This window comes from Dendrobium catenatum, unplaced genomic scaffold (assembly GCF_001605985.2).
Source record: "Dendrobium catenatum unplaced genomic scaffold, ASM160598v2 fragScaff_scaffold_1221, whole genome shotgun sequence".
Lineage (NCBI taxonomy): Eukaryota > Viridiplantae > Streptophyta > Magnoliopsida > Asparagales > Orchidaceae > Dendrobium > Dendrobium catenatum.
Genome location: NW_021319683.1, coordinates 733983 through 754878, shown reverse-complemented (window position 1 = coordinate 754878; position 20896 = coordinate 733983). Strand labels below are relative to the sequence as shown.

Sequence of the window (20896 nt, the reverse complement as noted above, 5' to 3'; positions counted from 1 at the left end):
AGATTGAGGTTTGACTCTAGTATGCTACTTTATAGGTCGGAGGCCATACTATGAGGCTCTTCGCTCTGCCATCTTCAAAACTTGGAAACTCAAAGGTACACTCACTATTCTCTCTTTAAGTGAGCGGTTCTTCTTGCTTAAGTTCTCTTCCCCTGAAGAATTTAACTTAGCGTGGATGGGGGGCCGTGGTTTTTCTTGGGGAAATTTTCATTCTCCAAAACTAGTCGTATATGTTTAGAACAAAGCGTGAGGAGTTCTCCAATATGGATTAAAATTTTGGACTTACCTATTATCCGTTGGAACCCAAAGGGAATCTTTAAAATTATGAGTGTTGTTTGCTCTCCCATTGTTGTTAATGCTTTAACACCTGAAAAAATTATGAGTGTTGCTGGAAAAAATATAAACCTTGAAATCCTATATGACTAGAAGCTTATCCCCTGCTTTAGCTGTCCGTTTTGCAAATCGATTTCACCAAATTTTTTTAAATAAAATAAGTTATTTTAAGGATATTTTACTGTAATTTTTTAAGCCCTTGAAGGATTTATATGAATTTTGTACTAAAATTAATTTAATTAAATAATTATATTAATACTATATTATTATAAATATCTTTAGTCACTAAAATATTTTATTATTATTATTCATTTCTCCATTTTTTTGTATTTGTTTTCTCATGCCAGAGAGCAAGTTAAGGAAAAATAAGAGAGAAATATGAGTAGATAAAAAGAAATCTAGGATTTGAAGGCTGTAAAGTAATTTTTTGTCTAACGACCTTGTTGGAAAATTTGCTCGTCTCATTATAAGGAACCAATCGTATTTCTAATTTCAATAATTTGATTATTTTGAGATTTTTTCGATCAAATTTGTATTTTCGTTACTAAAAAAATAAGGATACTTTTGTACGTATTGATGAAACTCTCACCGCATAATTTTTTTATATGTTATAGATATTGAGATTATGAATGTTTTGAGTACTTATTTAAGATTTTTTTACGACATGATTTAAAAAATAGAGATTTTTATCAATTCAATTTATTTTAATACCTAAAAATAGTGCTTTAACTGATACTTGTGACACTTAATTTTTGTCTTCTATGGGTGACACTTATTTTAAGTCTTTCATTATGCTTCAAAAACCATTTAAAAATGACTATATGCTAAGTCAACATCAGTTATAGCCAGCAGTTTGGAAAGCTATGAATTTTTACATCAAAATCCGTATAAAACTGTAAATTACAAAAACAACTAAAATTTACAACATTACCAACAAAATCTATTTTATTAAGTCTAAAGCATATCTTAAAGAAGCTTCATGCATATTTACAACCATAAACAATACATAAAGCAGTGCAACTTCATGATCTCCATAAAAGCAATATCAGCTTGAGTTCTGAACAAATAACATTGCACATCAACTAACATCATATGACCCATCATAGCTTTACTGCTTCCCATGTGGCCATTCTGAAGAAGAAAATGCAAAAGACAAACAAAATCCAAATCAGGAAAACGAACATGGACATACCTTAGGTCTCATGAAAAGGTAGTGAAGCCCAGTTATCAAAAGTGTTTGACTAAATGCCTAAACCACTCTCATGTGACCAAATAGATGGGGCCAAATGCATGAGAACAAGAAGAGTAATTTCTACTGCCAAGGCACATGTAAGGAGTCTCTGTCTCCTCTTCCTTTGTCTGTGCAAACCAAGAAGCAAGTGGCCCCGACGCTGGCTTCCGAATGCTCCGGCGAAGGTGGCTGGAGGCTTCTGCTTTTCCACCAGTTATTGGTCCTGAATGTGAACCATTGATTCTTCCATGTTCTTCTTTCTGGGCTGAGCTCTTCTTATCAGATTTCCTCCACAAGAATGATAGCGATCTCTTCCATGACTTCTTCCCCTTACGAGTTTCGACTTCATCCGTCTTCGCGGGCGACGAATGGAATTTGGTTTCAAACTCATTCTTTCTTGCTTCCTTCAAGATCTGATTCCAAAAGGAGCTATGAATCCAAAAGTCCATAGTCATACATGAATTGAGCATAATTTTAAAACTGTGCTTCAACTGATAAGCTTATAATTTAAATCTATAAAAGTAAAAGATAACTCATGAGAAAATCTATAAAAGGTGTCTATCCAATTGCTTTGATTTATCAGTGCATTTACAGAGAAGCTATTTCTGAGACAATAAAGACAACCAGACTACTATTTCAGATCCACACTCCTGTTGAGAAAATTGTCTGTTCAGTCAATTCAGTTTTATAGAACATCACAAAGGACAAAAAAAAAAAGGATTCTGAAAAGGGAATGGTGGATATAGTAAGTAAATGGATTACCAAAGCAAAATCTTCACAAGGATCATAGCAAGCTTCATCACAGCTCCAACCTTCATCCCTTGGGTAAATAGGAAGGCTATTCATCTTTCCCTAAAAGGCAAGCAAGGAAGAAAACTTAAGTAAAAGCTGTAAGGCTACAAGTTTGAGAAGTGCAGAAGGCCAATACAGTATGCTTAGTAGAGAACTAGAAATGGTTGGAATATATTCTTTATTCAGTAAGGAGTAACCCTCATTATGATCTTAGAAGACGATTTACTTTACCTTTCTGCCAGAGAAGAGATGTGGGTGAAGGCCAATAAACTTCCATTGAATATGAAGAAGACAGGAATGGCATTTATATACATGTATCTTGAGAATTTTTGCATTATGCCCTTGACAATCATTAAAATTACATAGAAAGGGTAGAAATATAGGAGAAAACAGTATTGTGCACACTTTATCTTGTTATGACAATCTCTGCAACTATTTTGAAAATATAGAACTTGCTGAGTACTGTATGTAATTCGAGAATTGCAAGATTATCATGATAATAAATCAATTGATGGCAATGAATTACACATTTCTTTTTGTAAGAAAAAATATGTTTTTTTTTTAAATATAGTACAATTAGTCTTAAATGTCATTAAATTTAAAATATATGTCATTCATGATGGTTAAAAATTGATCAAAAATATTTTTTTTTTTTTATAATTTCTTTATTTGGACCGGATTGAATTGATTTTGTTATTATTGGGTTAGACGATCACTTTGACTATAAATTTGTTGAGATTTGAGTTTCGATGGTCCTGCGTTTAGTTTCGGAAGTTGTCAACTAAGATATGCTTTGAGATTCGTGCTGGATCAAAGCGATTTTTGGTGACAATCAATAAACTATTTTCCATTTAAAGTCTCCAACTAGTTTTTGCCTCGAGATTCGTGCCTGATCAAGCTAATTTTGTGATGATGTATCAATTATAAATATAGTTTAATATTCAAATATAACTAGAAAAAAACTCATAAATCAATAATTAAAGTTTAAACTATAAAAAACAATGAAAATAAGCACTTCATATTTATTAATTTATAGATTCAAACATTAATTTAATAAATTAGATGCTTATAAAAAATTAGAGTACATTTGGGTGAGTTTTTCATTGCATTATTTTTCCACACAACAGTCAAAATTTTATTTGGCTATTTCTAAAAAAAAATTATAATGGAAAATAACATTTGTAATCATAATAACTAAGATTTTATTTGAGACTGAATTTTTACTGTTTTCTAAAAAAAAAAATTCTAATACTAAAATTTTGAATTTATACTAAAAATTTAGTTTAAAATATAGTAAAAAAAAGATCCAAATAAAAATATAATTTTTACATAATAATTTCAAACGTTTAGTTGATCCTGAATTTAATTTTTGAAGTTTTCGTGTTGTTTTTGTCTCGAGATTCGTGTCCGATCAAGATAATTTTTTGGTGAATATCACTTACTCTTTTCTAAAAAAAATTCTAGTAATAAAATTTTTAATTTATAAAAAAATTTATACTAAAAATTTAGTTTAAAAAATAGTAAAAAAAAAAATCCAAATAAAAATATAATGTTTACATAATAATTTCAATCCATAATCCAACGAATTCATGGGTGAAGAAGTAGTAAAAGTTTTTGGAAAATTGGAGCTCCGAGCGATCTGTGCAAAAGATGCATTTATACGGACAACAAAGATAAAGTAACCTTAAATTACGCCAAATCAAAAAATAAAGATAATTTATTATATGTTCAGCTGCATATTTGATAATATACGGGCTTCCGCATACTTTTTTTTGTTCGTTTGAAGGGCTCAATGAATTAATGATGGGGCTTACATCAATTAGTTTGCAGCAGAAAGTAACAGCCCTTAATTTTCATTAAATGGATTATCACATTTTTTACATTCAGTTATTTAATTATTGATGTACGATCCTTCTGCGGAGACAGAAGCACGAAGGAGGATAGCGCGTGCACCCAACAGGCATTGCAGAAAAGAACATGCGATATGCTCCTTGTTGAGCACTCATAAATGAGTTTGGTATTATCAATCAATTTTCATAGTTGTCTTTCATACCTATTGTTGTTTAGCTTAGTTGATGGGTGAGTACGATTGAGAATCTCTTAACTCATATTTGATTCCCCGCGAGCGGCAATACCTCTAAATGAAATTATTAGGTCCTCCCACCTGACGTAGAGATACGTCCTTCCACTGCCAAAAAACTCAGTTTTTGCTCAGTATTACTAGGTATTATTTGGTAATAACGAGGAATATCATCATGCGAAGACCAATACCGAGTTATACCGAGCTATACCGAGCAATACAAAGAAATACCTAGTTTTTTCTAGGAAAAACTAGGTATTTCTTTGTATTGCTCGGTATTGCTCGGTATAGGTCGGTATAACTCGGTATTGGTCTTCACATGATGATATTCCTCGTTATTGTTTGGTATTGCTCGGTATTTGCTCGGATATCACATATTGCGCATCATCATTGAAGACAAAGAGCTTGCAAGGGGAGTTTGTTTGAAAGCAACAAAAGATGGTGAAAGAGTTGGCTTAATTGTAAGGTCATGATGTGGAGGCTTTTGAACCATAATAATTGAGTTGTAATATTGGATTTGACTCGTCCATAAATGACAATCAATACGAATTGTAGGAGAGGTGATAATCTACCTACAAGTCATAAAAAAAAAAAAAAAAAAAAAATCTTCAATTGTTATTCTTATTTCTTCTTAGTTTCTAATAGTTATTTTAATATGAAAGATTAAAAATTTGTTTGAGATAACTAAAATATTTTATTAAGTCGCTTATAAAATTGCTGTAGAGAGAATAACTTTATTATTATGATTGGAGAAAATAAATTTTCACTAAATTTTTTTTTAACAGTAAAAGAAATAGTAAGAAAATAGTACCCAAATAAAATTGAGATTACTATTTGTAAAGGGCCTATGAGTCATGTGGATGAATTGAATATACAGTATATAAGTCTACCAACTTTGTTTATGATGAAGGGTTTATGGGTCATCAGAAGCAAATAGATAAACCACTATTTATTCAATAGGAAAATCAAAGGATGTTGCTCCGAACAACTTAGGCTTCGTTTGGAAATGTTTTCTTACTACTTATTAAAAACAATTTTTTAGTATAAAATTTTTAATTTTTATACTAAAAAAATGCTTCCAGAAAAAGTAAAAAATCATCCCAAACAAAACCTTAATCTTATCAAGAAGATTAAGATTAAGATTAAATTTTTTAATTTTCTTAATGCTTAAAAATTGTCTAAATTTTATTCTTCTAATATTCCCTATTTCTTAAAATGGACAAGAGAAACGTGTATTTTATACACATTTATATTTATTGGGATCTAACTTCTCTCTCTATGTAGCTCTACGGTTTGATTCATTTATCCAACAAAATTTAAATATCATCAAGTTCTAAAAATATTAAACCAAATGACAAATTCGACTTCATCATTTACCAACTTTTTTTTTTTTTAATAAATTTAGAGTTTTTTGTTATTTTCTAAAACAGCTTTATAATAAAAAAAAAATTCTAATCCAAAATTTTTTTGTACTACAAAGCTACTTTAGGCTACATTAGGCTTAATTTGTTATTTTCTAAAACAATTTTTTAGTAAACAAATTTTTTAAATTTGAAATTTTTTATACCAAAAAGCCATTTTAAAAAGAATTACGAAAACTATCCCAAACGAGAAAAAGCCTTAGAAAACAGAAAAAAAAAAAAAAAAAACTATTCCAAATGAAGCCTAAATTCTAAAAGGCTCATAAGCAAACCACTTCAAATTATTAACAAAAATATTGTAGATACTAGATGGTATAAATAGCTGAATTACAAGAGGAGAATTATTTAGATCTATTATGCAAGGGATGGACATACACAATGTTGAGTCACAGCAAACATATCTAACTTCAGAAAATGTTCAGATACCAACCATTCATTAGAAAGATTATATATTACATTAAGGCTTTCGTTTGGGACAACTTTTTTCCTATATCTTAAAATAACTTTTTAATATAAAATTAAAAATTTTATACTAAAAAACTACTTTAAAAAGCAGCTGCCATGATATAAATGCTTTTCCAAAAGCACTTATTTCTATCCGGATTATCCACCATATTGCAAGATGCCGACCTTCAAATATTAAGAGAACAATCTGTTCTTCATAATGAAGCTATGTTTCATCATCATATTTCCATCATTTAGATTCCAGCAATTGTATCTCTTCCATAACGATGAACAAGAGCTCTGAGTATGAGGTGATGTTCCTTGCGCTCAGTTTGTGTATCCACCACTCTTCTCATCCCTTCCGTTCTAGATCCTCTACAACTACTGCCATTAAACTCAATAAGGTTTCCATGGTAATCAGATTTCAGGGGCTTTCCTACTGACGCCTCTTTCATTTGCATATAATCAATATTATTTATGAAAAAGAAGGTGGAGCACTTGCCAAGAGGGAATGGGTCATCACTCCTTGATCCATCTCCTCTCTTGTTGTTATAGCCAGGATAGTCTTCTATTTTGAAAGGCGCGGATTTAAACAAAGTAAGGGAGCTTCTTTCAGCAAGATCAGTAAGGTTCCAGTCGGAAAATGGAGTGCTAGTTTTGTGTCTGACATGAATTTCTCCAAAAGGCTGAAGCATTTGACTTGCATTGTAGAAGAATCCCAGTAATAACTCTTGATGCAAACTGGTAAGAAAGTACAAGGAACTTTAGTTGTAAGATTTTCAGATTCAAAACAAGAAGTACTTGAATGAAATGAAAACTATGGAAGCAATTTTATCAAGAAAGTATATTGGTAAAAAGATTTCATTTGATAAATATGGAGACCATAGTGTTACGACAATCAAACAAGCCATGTATTTTTAAAACTCGTACTTTCAGAAGAAAAGAAATTCAAATCAAATTGTTTGTACCATGCTGATTGTTTAAGCTACCGTTGGAGTTGAATAATTCTGTAGTCTATGTATTACATACAAGTAGAGCTAGAAAACAGCAATTTTAGAGAGATAAATTTTGCTCTCTTTATATTATATCTATTTTCACATTCACTTTGTATTTGAATGTCTGTTAAATTCAGAGAAATGGAAACTGAAAAAGCTTAATTTCATTACACAAAACTCTATTCATATACAAGATATCTTAATAAATAAACAAATAATTATGGAATCATGCAGAATTGCCCTATAATCCTTCATAAATCAGACACCTAACTATGAAAGGAGATAAACATGATCCAGGTGAGCCTTTCACGAATCCCCATCTTGGCCATTGGATCAAGAGTCAAGGGACAACTAGGATGGTTGGGATAGTATTTGACACTCCCCCTTAAGTTGGGGAATATATATGACATTCCCAAGTTGGTAATCAAGTTGATAATCAGTCACAGGAAGGTAGAGCTATATTAAGCAGTGCAACAATGAAGGTTGCGTTGGTTATAAATAAGATACTCCAATAAGGGAAGACCGATAATGAAAGCATAGTTGCAGGAAGAAAGAAAAAAAAAAAATCAATTTTTAGGGTTGTGACAAACTTCAGAGATAACAGTAGAAAAAACACGTCTCAAGCGGCTCAGCACTCGGCAGGCAAAATCTCCTCCCGTCTGATCGAGCTAGCCTTGGCCCAATGCAAATCAGTCATCCGACTCCACCCGAACAGTCGTATAGGTGTACGTAAGGCCTCTGATTCCTCAGGTCTGATCTGAGGAAGGAGTGTCTGTCTCGTACTCTTGCTTATCTTGGACCGAGATCCGCATGAGAGGGAACTTTCGGCCCTTTCTAGATGCGCACGGGAGATTTTGCTCAGCTCCGCTCGGTTCCGCCTGACATGCACGTAAGAAGAGCCCTTCCGCTCGATCTCTCCTCGACCTTGGTTGCATGGAGGAAGCATAAGGAATAGTGTTCCTCAAAATTCCGGCAATGAAGGCCGGTGATGGAAACTTATATTCCTCAGAATTCCAATAATGAAGGCCGATGGTGGGAACTCAAAGAACCAACAAACGCCAGCTCCTTTAGGGTAGGATAAAATACTTTTTATCTCTCTATAGCCTTCACTCAAACAGATGAGACAGAAAAAATAGTCCGCATAAAAAAAAAAACAAATGCAAAAAGAGGGGCAATGCACTCTCATGTTCTAAAAACATCATTTATTAGAATAGGACGAGATTTTGGCCTTGTCAAAAAGCTCTTAATCAACTGCAAAGCCAAACCCCTCGTCTGCGGATTGCCATTTTTTTGGCTGATTAGCGTCAATAGGAAATGAGCCTAGACATGCATCCAAACCACCATATCCCCTTGAGAAACCGGAGAAATTGTCCAAACAATCACATGAACCTTCTATTGTCCTTGATATTGTGGATTAGCTCTTAGTTTTGGTAGAAGATTATTGAGCACCTCAAGTTTTCATCGAAGATTCACCGCTAGTACAACAAATATTGCAACCTAAGATTTTGAAGGAGATTTTATGTGACCTTTCTATAGCCTTTAGTGGTAGCTTGTTGAATTGCAAAATCAGGAAGAATGTAATCTATGCACCACAAAAACAAAGTGAGCAAGAGCATCAAGTGATTTCGCAGCACTCCAATCAACTGAAGTCTTGTAAATTGGCTCTGAAATATGAGATATTAGGATTTCAATGATTTTAACAACATGTGACTCCTTGAACATTTTCGTCCAAGAGAATTGTGAGGCACTGACATCAAAAAATGCATGCTCAACGTTGTCCGTGAATCACATCAGCTAGACATCATACTGCGACTCATAGGAAACTAACACCTCTGCAAGGTGTGCGGTGAGATCTGATGTGTCAATCTTAGAGGCGGCCTTGTGGACAGTTACTTTGGGTTTCTTAGGCTTCATTTTCTCGACCTTCCTCACAACCTCTTCAACCTTCTCCTATGTCGGCTCTTCCATCTCCCTCGGCTCTGTTATCATCCTCATCAGATGTAGCCACAGCGACCAGTGGCATCAATTTAGAGGCGACAACAACAGCGAATTCAATGGTCTAGCGACATTCTTGAGCTTTCTGCTCAACCGATTAGAATATGTTGGGTCTCTCGACAGGGGGGATGCCATTTGACAACTGATTTTTGACAGCAAGGATGACCTGCTTATTCTGGCAACGGTGACGTTTGTCATAAGTTACCTTCTGCCATCTGTGGATGCTGCAGCGGAAGACCCGCCAGAATGGTCTTTGATGGCATCGGTGGCGAGGTGGGAGCCTGTGGCGAGGTCCATCTCGGTAGGGTCTCTCATCCCATGCAAAGGAATGAGACGAAAGTTGTCCAAACCCCCGTACCCACTTGATTAAGACGCAGGGTCTCTCGTCCCATGTAGTCTCACGGTCTCTTGTCCAGACGGAAGCTCTCGCTTTTCTTCTCTTGGTTCCTCCCCATATACATGCAAGAGGAGGCTATCGCGTGTGACAAGCTTCAGGGACGCAGGATCCCGCTTGGTTCCACCCCAAACACAAGCACTTGACACACTTCTCTTGTCCCGTTTGGTAGCAGGCACACGAGATGGGTTCACAAGACGTTTGTCTCTCGATCGAATGCACAGAGACTACGGGGTCTCACTCGATTCCAGACGAGACACAAGAGATGTTACCTTTCAATCAACTGCAGAGACCGCGGGATGAAGCACTCTCGCTCCCTTGGTTGGTCATACACAGGATCAAATAAGCTGGGAATCTGCTCCCTTTCATTTCTATAGGGAAGGCCTTCCCGTCAGAAAGTCTAGAAGAAAAAAAAAACTTATAATTCTGGCCAAGGAAACAAAGACTCTGATACCATCTTAAATTCATAGAATTGGAGAGTGAAAAAACTTAATTTTATTACACAAAATTATCCCTATTTATTGACCAATACAAGATATCTTAACAAAGAAATAACTACGAAAACATGCATAAATTCCCTAATATAATCTTTCCTTGATCAGCTACCCGAATATGGAAGGAGATCAGCATAATCCAGGTGAGCCTCCCACAGATCCCCATTTTCGCCATATGATCAAAAGCCAAGGAATGACTAGGATAACTAGGCCAGTATTTGACAATGTCACTTGACGTTTACCTGAACTATGAAATATCTTACTCATGTGGCATTGGTTACCTTTGACTCTTTACTAGCATTGAAACATGAATTCTCCCGAATGCAAATATATTTCACCCATTGTACATACTAAAATATTATTTTCTTGGCTTGGATATATATATATATATATATATATATATATGCATGGATGGTTACACGAGATGGATATTATAACACATTACTTTCATTTGAAGCTAGTATTATCTTTTTGAAAAAATGATGACTAGTTGTTTACAAATGATTTTTAAGATTGCTTTTTTACTTCATGAAAAAAAGAGCCAAAATGAACCATTAACTCTTTATGAAAGATCAAAATGATCACCAACTATATTAAATGACTAGTTTGGTTCCTTAGCTTCTTAAAAAAAAATCAAAACAGTCTCATAGTGGGACTATTTTCATTCTTTTTTAAGGAGTTAAAAGACAAAAATGATTCTTTATTATAGTTAGATATCATTTTGGTCATTCATAAAAAGTGAAGGGACTATTTTGATCCTTTTTCCTTATAAAAATGATCTTCAATGACCCAAAAGTATTTCAATGGAAAAAAAGTAGGGGTTAATTCTTTCTCCCCATCCCGCCTCCCTAAAATTAGGAATTGTGTAATTCTTGGACTATGGACTTCTTGAATCTTTCCCCTAAAATATTCTAATGAATTTCTCTTCTAAATATTTCCTAAAAATAAAAGTTCTTTTAATTGACTTTACAAAAGTAAGAAAGATATCAATAGAAAGAATCAAGTTGACAGTGAGTAATTGACTCTATATACCTTAAAAATCTCCCTCTTGGAGGCTGAATATTCTAACAATCAACTCCATATAATTATGTCCCTCAAAAATAAATATGATACCTCATTAACAAATATTGAGGTCAATTGAGATTGCATTAAAATTTAATATCTTCAACCACTAACTTAGGGTTTCTTTGGTTAACCATGCATAGTTGGAAGTTCAGAATTAATACAAGCCGTTAGATGAAATATTTTGGATTATATTTACAAAGGGTATCACTCTAAAAAATAATGAATCCCTAATCTCTTCATGAAGGAGGACCTAAGATGATAGATTTGAAAGAGCTACAAGGTTTAATGAATCCCATAGCTCCAAAAACCATTGCCATTCTTCCACCACTTGGTAGCCATCGTCCAAAAATCATTCACGTTGCTATTAGACCACAGCTCAACCACTAATGTCGAAGCACCATTTAACACTGCACGACCGCCACAATCTGATCACCATTAATGGACCAAAACCCGAACACTATCGTCAGACCATCGACAATTGCCATCCTAGAAACACTGCTCAATCATCACTAGTAAAACACTACTCAATCACCACCATCAGACCACCACCCAACTGATGTCATCGAACCAACACCTAACCACCGTCATAGGACTACTGTCCTGTCACCAACCATTGGTAGAAAATGATATTTTGACACTACTTCCCCACTATGGTGGTTTGACCACCATCGTCAAACTACAGTTCTTCGACCACCATTGTCTAGTTATGATCCTCCAAACACTGTCGCCCGATTAGGGTCCTCTAGCCATTGTCTTTTGATTTTGTCCTTCGACCATCATCTGTCAACTTTGATCCCCAAACTACCGTTGCATAGCCTTAATCTCTTCACCATCATCGCCTAATAATTGTCCTTCAACCACCATCATCTGACTAGGGTCTCCTAACCAGTATCACCAAAATAATTTCCTAATTACCATCATTTAATCAGAATCCTCTGATCATTGTTTCAACTGAATTTAGACTTTTAACCATTATGGCCCAACTATGATCCCCAACCATTATTGGTTGAATATCCCTTAACCACCATCACCTAAATACAGTCCCCCAACCACCGTTGTCTAACTACAGTCCCTCAACTAAATTGCCAATATGGTCAATGCAGACAGTTGGCATCAATTTTGTTTACCGACATCAACACCAGGATTTATGCTAGACGTTTTAATTAATCTTTGGTCTTTTATCCTAAAAGTAGAAAGACTGAATATATAACAAACAATCTCTTGAAAATAGCTTTCATGCCACAAGGCTCTTCTAACTTCCACCATCAAATTCATTATACAACATTTATGTCTACTACATTGTATAACATTCCCATTTATAGGAAATGACATCATCTGTAATCGACAACATACGTTAGTAGAATCATATTAACTGAGCTAAGCCCCACATTTTTTTTTAATTTGTTTTGAAATTTTCACATAAAATTTATGGTATCCCTTGCAACTCTTTTTTTTTATGTGTTATATCTTAGTACAAAACTAAGATATTAAATATTCTCTCCCTACCATTGTGAATCTTCTGGCACCGAACAATATAAATGATGAGGGCTTCTATCAGACTAATTGGAGGGTTGGTCTCTTGAATGAATGCTCAATTTTATAAAACTAGAAGACTCGAGTGATGATCATAGCTCAAAATGAAAATAGTATAGTGTGACTATTGTAACTTAAACTATATTATATTTGATTTAATATATTTACTAAATAGCTTCAGGGAAGAAGCACACCTAATCAAAACTAGTAGAATCACCCAATAGTATAATCTCAGCATCAGTACCTCTTGGCGTATACAATCAAATGAGATTTTATTTAGTTCTGCAGACCAAACTACATACAATCAAATAAGGAAATACTGTCAGCATCATTATCCTACAAATCCAAAACCCATCCAAGAGAAAAATAAAGTTCTAAAAAAAAGTTTTTACGCAATGGGTAAAGCAGGTCTGTTTTTTTTTTTTTCAAACACCATGTGATAATCGTGTTGCATTCGGATGAATGGGTAAGAAGTACATCACTGTAGACCCGATGATTCATTATCCAACCGTGGTCTTTGTTGGGTCAGGTACGAACCTCATATCCACTATCCAGCATTATCTGAGTCATATCAACAAACTTTTCTTCGGGGGCAAGTCCACCACTAAGGTATGGTAGCTTCTGCAAGAAGCTTCACTGGGTAATAATGCCGGGGCCCCACCAATGTACCAAAACTTTTGGTCCAAAAGAAAGGACCTCCACAGTCACTCATGTAGCAGAAAGATATAAAATAGTAATATTTTATCTTCGACGAAGTAATATTTTATCTTCGACGACCAATCCTTTTTATTTTAGAGATATGAATAATTCATTTAAGAGATAATTATCACACAAAACGGTTACACAAATCTGTACTATCTATGATAATGTGGCAGACATCCATTGAATTAGCTTAGTGCTCCAGAAAAGCAAATTATGCAGCACTGTTGCAGCTGAAGTAAGCTTTTTATTAAGGGATTATTTGATTGTATTTATCCCAAATATAAAATAAAAGAAATGTAAAATAAAAATATTATATTTAAATTTTCTATTTTTTTAATTTTAAACTCAAAATATTTGAAAATAAACAGCCCCAAGTAACTAAAACGTCTCCGATAGTTTACTGTAACTGAGCAGGGAAATCTGTGTAATTTAATATTGGGGAATCTGTGATGGTATGAAAAGCCTATCTATGACCACAGGAAACTACTTTATCTGATATAAATTACTAAGAAGAGTTGAACTAAACGTCAATCAGAATTGATCGTTGATATATATACCAGTGATTAAACTTATTTTTAATAAATCAAAATTTAAATTTATGAATAAAAACAAACTATTTGATACTACTACAACATCAACATCAATCTTTTTTCTCCGTTATGTTCCGCTAACAATCAAATTCTCATTTAAAACTAATAAAGAAATATCATTTCTAATATTTTCTAATCAAGTCTTTTTAGATCTACTCCCTTCTTAGCATAAGTCAAATATAATATGTCTACTTTCCTAGTCGGGATCATCGGAAGGCCGCCATTTTATGTGACCAAATCATCTAAGAAGACTCTATCTAATCATATCTTTCACTAGCCCTACCCCAACCTTTCACGTATATTAGATGTTATTTTTAAATTATCTCATAAGCATCTAAGTTCCAGTACTCTCATATATATTATAATATAATTAGTAAAGAGAATGAAAACAAGGTGGGACAACTCAACTATTATCCATTTTATAGAATATAGAAAGCAATAAATACCTGATCAGAGCAGGATTATCTTCCTTTCCGAAGAAGCCAACATGAGGGAAGTTGAAGACAATTCTATCAAACTTGTGGTTTCTTAAAAAAACTTCATCTTTCATTCGGGTTGCATCAATCTCATGTAGAATTGTTGCTCCAAACTTCTTAAGCACCTCCACATTTGATTGAGCCTTGCGGTACTTCTTCAGAAGAACATCTGCGCAAAGCAAAACCCAAGAAAAACCAACATAAAAAAGAAGGAAAACTAAAGGCAAACGGTAAATAGTATGAAGGTCTAGGCTTTAAATTTCAAAGAGTAATGAATCAAGACGAAATTGCTCTATAAGAACCGTTCAGAGTGTTAGAAGCATGTAATTAATCAACTTGTAATTACTCCTATAGGATGTCGACGCGTGTACTAGCCGTTAGTCTTTATTCTTCCTGTAGCTATTTAATACCTCTGTAATCAGTTAGAACGATACAATACAATTTACATTTCTCTGTTTTGCAAGCTTCTTGAACCCTCTCTGGGTTTCTTCATGGTATCAGAAGAAAGCTGATCCAGGGCCTGGATCAAAAATGGAACTGTTAGGCGGCGGTGAGACTAGTTCCCAAGTGCCCTGTTTTTGCAATGCATAGAATTCTTCGGCCATGGCATTCCTCCATTCAGAGAATTTGCTTGGCTCTTTAAAAATATCATCAAAATGCTTCTATTCCGTTAAATGGATACATAAATAAAAAATAATTCCATTTTCATCAAGTTTCTATCAGTAAAACACAGATTTTTGAGCAGTTGCAGCAAATCTTTTGATTTGGAGACAAAAAAAATCTAACCAGAATAAAAGAAGTCGCCAGCAAGATGCATTACAGCAAGAAGAAAGAAAAGGAACCCACCGGGCATTAAGTAAATCCCCTTGACCTCTCCATAAAAGACAGAGCAAACGCAATCGAAGGTAAGAACCCAAGAAAAAAAAGCCAAAAATGCATCAAAAAAACCCAAAGCAGAGCCAAAGAGCTATTAAGCACATCAAAATCACAAAAAATAACCCTTTTTGTCTCAAACTGGCTAGAAAGAGAGCTTCAGAGTCTGTAGAGGGAGAAGAAGAGAAAGAGAGAGGGGGAGAGAGAGAACCGTATGAGTCTAGCGAGGTTGCGACGATGTTGAAGGCAGAGCGAAAGGCAGTGGCGAGGTAGAGAGAGAAAGAGAAGTCTCCCTCTCCGACGAGAAGTATCTTTTGCGCCGAGGAATAGCAGTTTGTCCATATCGCTTCCACCATTATTTCCTCAGTTTTTTCTTCCGTCGCCACCAAGAAAGACTGTGCTGCGCGCTGCGGACGGGAAGTATGGAAAAGATTCCTCTTAATATAAAAGAAGATGGCGATGAATAATTGGAGCATTCCAGTTATAATACTACACCTTGTACACCCTCCAACGGTATAAATTTTGTATTTGAACATTCAAATTTGCATTTTGGCTCTTTTATCGACGTTTTGTACCGTGCCACGTGTAGTGGCTAATGTGGCAGTGGAGCATCGGCAATAAAATCTACGAAATATACGCGGACCAATTTTTCAGAAGGAGCAGGATTTATGCGGCATTTAGGAAAAGCAGCAGCAAATTTTAAAAATTTGAAAACGAGCCGATGCGCTATGAAGATTGGCGCATTCAAAGAATGCGTCGAACTAATAGGCGCATTCTTTGAATACGTCAATTCAAGAATGCGTCAATTCATTTCGTGAATTGTATTGAATGCGTCATGTATGTTCACGCATTGTGCTAAATGCGCCGTTTAGGATGGCATTTAATCCGGGATTCCTCATGAAATTTAATGCGGGAGGATTGAATGAGTTGGTTGGGAGGAGAGGGCCGAGGCTTATAAAATGGGGTTCTGGGTAGTGAGAAAATTCAGCTTGTGAGAGACGGATTCCGAGTTCAGAAGCAAGGTGAGTTTTACTTTTTATTTTCAGTTATGCTATGAAAATTTTTTAATTTTTTGTGTTATAGTTGTTGTGACATGTGGAGGAAAGTTTGTTATTTTGTAGTTTAGGGTTTGTATTTTGGAGAAGAACAAAAAAAATAGCAAGCATAAAGATCTACATTCATAGGGAGCTATTTTTAAAATAAGTAAATATTACGAAAAATAATAGTAGGAATTTTTTGGTGAAAATAGCAAAGATATTTTTAAAATTAGTAATTATTATCTTATAGTTTTAAGATAAATTATAATAGCTAGCAGCTCTACCACTATATCTATCAAGATTAAGAAAAATGGGACCGAATTGCTGGATTTGCTATAACTTTGTAGCAGCTTCTTCTGTGCTTCGATTTTAGGCGGTGGAGCCTTGGACGATGATGTTCGCTTTTGCTACTTTATTTTTGGACGGTCTTCGGACAACCAGGATATTGTATTATGATCTTTCTTGATGTTTATTTCTGATGACCGAGTCCTGGCTCATGCCCTTTGTGGGCCTGTGTGGGTTGTCCCTATATTTTTGACTGTTTTTGGTTTCTTTTTCACTCTCCCTGTTTTTCAAGTGGAGATTTGGTTTTTCTTGTATCTCTTTCTTTTCTTTAATATACGGGCAAAGCCCAAATTTTTCCAAAAAAATAAAAGCAGAAAGATATAAAATAGTATCTTCGACTGCCAATCCCTTTATTTTAGAGATATGAATAATTCATTTAAGAGATAATTATCACACAAAACGGTTACACAAATCTGTACTATCTATGATAATGTGGCAGACATCCATTGAATTAGCTTAGTGCTCCAAAAAATAAACTGTGCAGCACATTTTATAGGTTGGTTAAAATCTTTGATCATTAATTAAGAATTTTTAGATTTAAATTTTGTGTCTGTATTGAATACATGAATTTAAATTTTACTAAAAAATTAGTTCTAAAAACAGTAAAAAAAATTATCCCAAAAAAGTCTTAATATTTGGAAATCTATGATGGTATGAAGCCTATGAGCAGAGAAAATTACTTTATCTAATATAAATTTATAAGAAGAGTTGAACTAAAGGTCAATCAGGATATATCAGTGATTAAACCTATTTTTAATAAATAAAAATTTAAATTTATGAATAAAATCAAATTACTTGATGTTATTTTTTAATTATCTCATACTCATCTAAGTTCAATACTCCCATATATATTAGACTATAATAAGTAAATAAGACAATGAAAACAAAGTGGGACAACTCAAGTATTATGCTTTTTTTTTGGAACAGGGTATCCATTGGCTTGGCTGTCGTCTCTGAAATTGCGCTTAGTGGTATGACTGATCTTCGGTTGACCTAGAAGAGACACACCCCAAAAACCTCCTAACCTGCACTTAATTGGACATCACTTAAGAGGCGCTGCTGTTCGAGAGGAATCGAGAATGAGTTCGAGATTCCAAAATGTACTCGCCCACCAACTAAACTAAGCAAGTGTGGGTGTGTAATATGCATTTTATAGAATATAGAAAGCAGCAACAATAAATACCTGATCAGAGCAGGATTATCTTCCTTGCCGAAGAAGCCAACATGAGGGAAGTTGAAGATAATTCTATCAAACTTGTGGTTTCTTAAAAAAACATCATCTTTCAATCGGGTTGCATCAATCTCATGTAGAATTGTTGCTCCCACCTTCTTAAGCACCTCCACATTTGATTGAGCCTTGGGGTACTTCTTCAGAAGAACAGCTGCACAAAGCAAATCCCAAGCAAAATTAGCATAAAAAAGAAGGAAAACTAAAGGCAAAGGGTAAATAGTATGAAGGTTTAGGCTTTAAATTTCAAAGGGTAATGAATCAAGATGAAATTGCTCTATAAGAACCGTTCAGAGTAGCTAAAGACTGAAAGAGTACCATTTAAGCTCTTTAAAAATATCATCAAAATGCTTCTATTCCTTTAAATGGATACATAAATAAAAAATAATCCCATTTTCATCAAGTTTCTATCAGTAAAACACAGATTTTTGAGCAGTTTGCAGCAAATCTTTTGATTTGGAGACAAAAAAAATCAAACCAGAACAAAAGAAGTCGCCAGCAAGATGCATTACAGCAAGAAGAAAGAAAAGGAACCCACCGGATAATCATTTAGCCTTGAAGACCAACACATACGCATTAAGAAAATCCCCTTGACCTCTCCATAAAAGACAGCTAATGCTATCGAAGGTGAGAATCCAAGAAAAAAAAATCAAAAAATGCATCAAGAAAACCCAAAGCAAAGCCAAAGAGCTAATAAGCACATTAAAATCACAAAAAATAACCCTTATCGTCTCAAACAGATTGGAAAGAGAGCTACAGAGTCTGCAGAGAGAAAGGTAGAGAAAGAGAGGGGGAGAGAGAGAGAGAGAACCGTATGAGTCTAGCGAGGTTGCGACGATGTTGAAGGCAGAGCCAAAGGCAGTGGCGAGGTAGAGAGAGAAAGAGAAGTCTCCCTCTCCGACGAGAAGTATCTTTTGCGCCGAGCAATAACGGTTTGTCCACATCGCTTCCACCATTATTTCCTCAATTTTTTCTTCCGTCGCCACCAAGAAAGACTGTGCTGCACGCTGCGGACGGAAAATATGGAAAAGTTTCCTCTTAATATAGAAGATGGCGATGAATAAATTGGAGCATTCCAGATGTTGATGCATTATAGAATTGACGCATTCTTTGCCTATTTGTTCAGCGCATTCGAATGCGCCAATCTTGACAGGGCATGTACTCGTTTTCAAATTTTTAAAATTTGCTGCTGCTTTTCCTAAATGCCGCATAAATCCTGCTCTTTTGAAAAATTGGCCACACAAAAATATGACATTAGCCATTACAATATTCGGTCCGCGTTAGATTTTATTGCCGATGCTCCACTGCCACATTAGCCACTACAGGTGGCACGGTACAAAACGTCGATAAAAGAGCTGTATATGGGATACACGAATTGCAAATTTGAATGTTCCAATACAAAATTTATACCGTTGGAGGGTGTACAAGGTGTAGTATTATAACCGGAATGCTCCAATTATTCATCGCCATCTTCTTTTTTATATTAAGAGGAAACTTTTCCATACTTCCCGTCCGCAGCGCGGAGCAGTCTTTCTTGGTGGCGACGGAAGAAAAAATTGAGGAAATAATGGCGGAAGCCATGTGGATAAACTGTTATTGCTCGGCGCAAAAGATACTTCTCGTCGGAGAGGGAGACTTCTCTTTCTTTCTCTACCTCGCCACTGTCTTTGGCTCTGCCTTCAACATCGTCGCAACCTCACTAGACTCATACGGTTCTCTCGCTCCCCCTCTCTCTTTCTCTACTTCTCTCTCTACTTCTCTCTCTCTACATACTCTGAAGCTCTCTTTCTAGCCAGTTTGAGACAAAAAGGGTTATTTTTTGTGATTTTATGTGCTTATTAGCTCTTTGGCTCTGCTTTGGGTTTTCTTGATGCATTTTTGGTTTTTTTTTTCTTGGGTTCTCACCTTCGATTGCTTTTGCTCTGTCTTTTATGGAGAGGTCAAGGGGATTTACTTAATAAGCCCATTAAAATCACAAAAAATAACCCTTTTCGTCTCAAACAGATTGGAAAGAGAGCTACAGAGTCTGCAGAGAGAGAAGTAGATAAAGAGAGAGGGGGAGAGAGAGAACCGTATGAGTCTAGCGAGGTTGCGGCGATGTTGAAGGCAGAGCCAAAGGCAGTGGCGAGGTAGAGAGAGAAAGAGAAGTCTCCCTCTCCGACGAGAGCAAAATCCCCTTAATCATTTACCCTTTGTAATTTAATGCCTACAACTTCATACTATTTACCGTTTGCCTTTAGTTTTCCTTCTTTTTTATGCTGGTTTTCCTTGGGTTTTGCTTTGCGCAGATGTTTTTCCGAAGAAGTACCGCAAGGCTCAATCAAATGTGGAGGTGCTTAAGAAGGTGGGAGCAACAATTCTACATGAGATCGATGCAACCCAAATGAAAGATGAAGTTTTTTTGAAGAAACCACAAGTTTGATATAATTGTCTTCAACTCCCTCATGTTGGCTTCAAGGGCAAGGAAGATAATCCTGCTCTGATCAGGCATTTCCCCGGAAAAAAAAATTGTTAAAAAAAAAAGTTTATTAATAAAATTTGTCAAATGAATAAAATTTTATCTCAAAATAGTGCAGTATCTTTTTATGTCCTGTCCTATTTTAATGCAATAGTTCATTAATATTAAAGAGAAAGAATCTATAGAAATATATTTCAGAATATTTAAGAGAATTATTTCTCCTTGGTATGTAAAATATTAATAAGAACTTCTTTTATAATATCATGAATATGCATTCCCACTATAGTAACATGCAATATATGTATTTTTTGTGGTCCTATTATGTTATACTAAAGAAGCAAAATATGATAAAGTGGTAAAAAAAGTGTCATAAATTATTGGTGGGAGTATTTAATCTTATTCAAGCCAAA

General features: G+C 34.8%; 2 protein-coding genes and 1 long non-coding RNA gene across 5 annotated transcripts; 1 reads left to right on the top strand and 2 right to left on the bottom strand.

The window, feature by feature from the left end:
* Positions 1-1276: 1276 nt before the first annotated feature.
* LOC110115920 lies at positions 1277-2621 on the bottom strand. The gene is made up of 3 exons (XM_020849330.2): positions 2588-2621; positions 2327-2416; positions 1277-1977 (listed from the first exon to the last, which is right to left on the bottom strand). The coding sequence occupies exons 2-3, from the start codon at positions 2408-2410 to the stop codon at positions 1594-1596; spliced, it is 468 nt and encodes a 155-aa protein (XP_020704989.1). The 5' UTR covers positions 2411-2416; positions 2588-2621; the 3' UTR covers positions 1277-1593.
* A 3553-nt stretch (positions 2622-6174) lies between these two features.
* On the bottom strand, positions 6175-19126 carry LOC110115908 (heavy metal-associated isoprenylated plant protein 41). 3 transcript variants are annotated; one of them, XM_020849315.2, is made up of 3 exons: positions 18840-19126; positions 17984-18182; positions 6175-7042 (listed from the first exon to the last, which is right to left on the bottom strand). In XM_020849315.2, exons 1-3 carry the CDS (start codon positions 19117-19119, stop codon positions 6556-6558), a joined length of 966 nt encoding a protein of 321 aa, XP_020704974.2. In that variant the 5' UTR covers positions 19120-19126; the 3' UTR covers positions 6175-6555. The 3 variants fall into 3 exon arrangements, with proteins under 3 accessions (XP_020704974.2, XP_028555070.1, XP_020704975.2); XM_028699237.1 differs by lacking the exon at positions 17984-18182 and adding an exon at positions 14516-14714; XM_020849316.2 differs by lacking the exons at positions 17984-18182; positions 18840-19126 and adding exons at positions 14516-14714; positions 15630-16040.
* Positions 19127-19272: 146 nt separating this feature from the next.
* On the top strand, positions 19273-20590 carry LOC114580742. The gene is made up of 2 exons (XR_003702295.1): positions 19273-19456; positions 19547-20590. It is a non-coding gene; the product is annotated as an uncharacterized LOC114580742 (long non-coding RNA).
* The last annotated feature ends 306 nt before the right edge of the window (positions 20591-20896 follow it).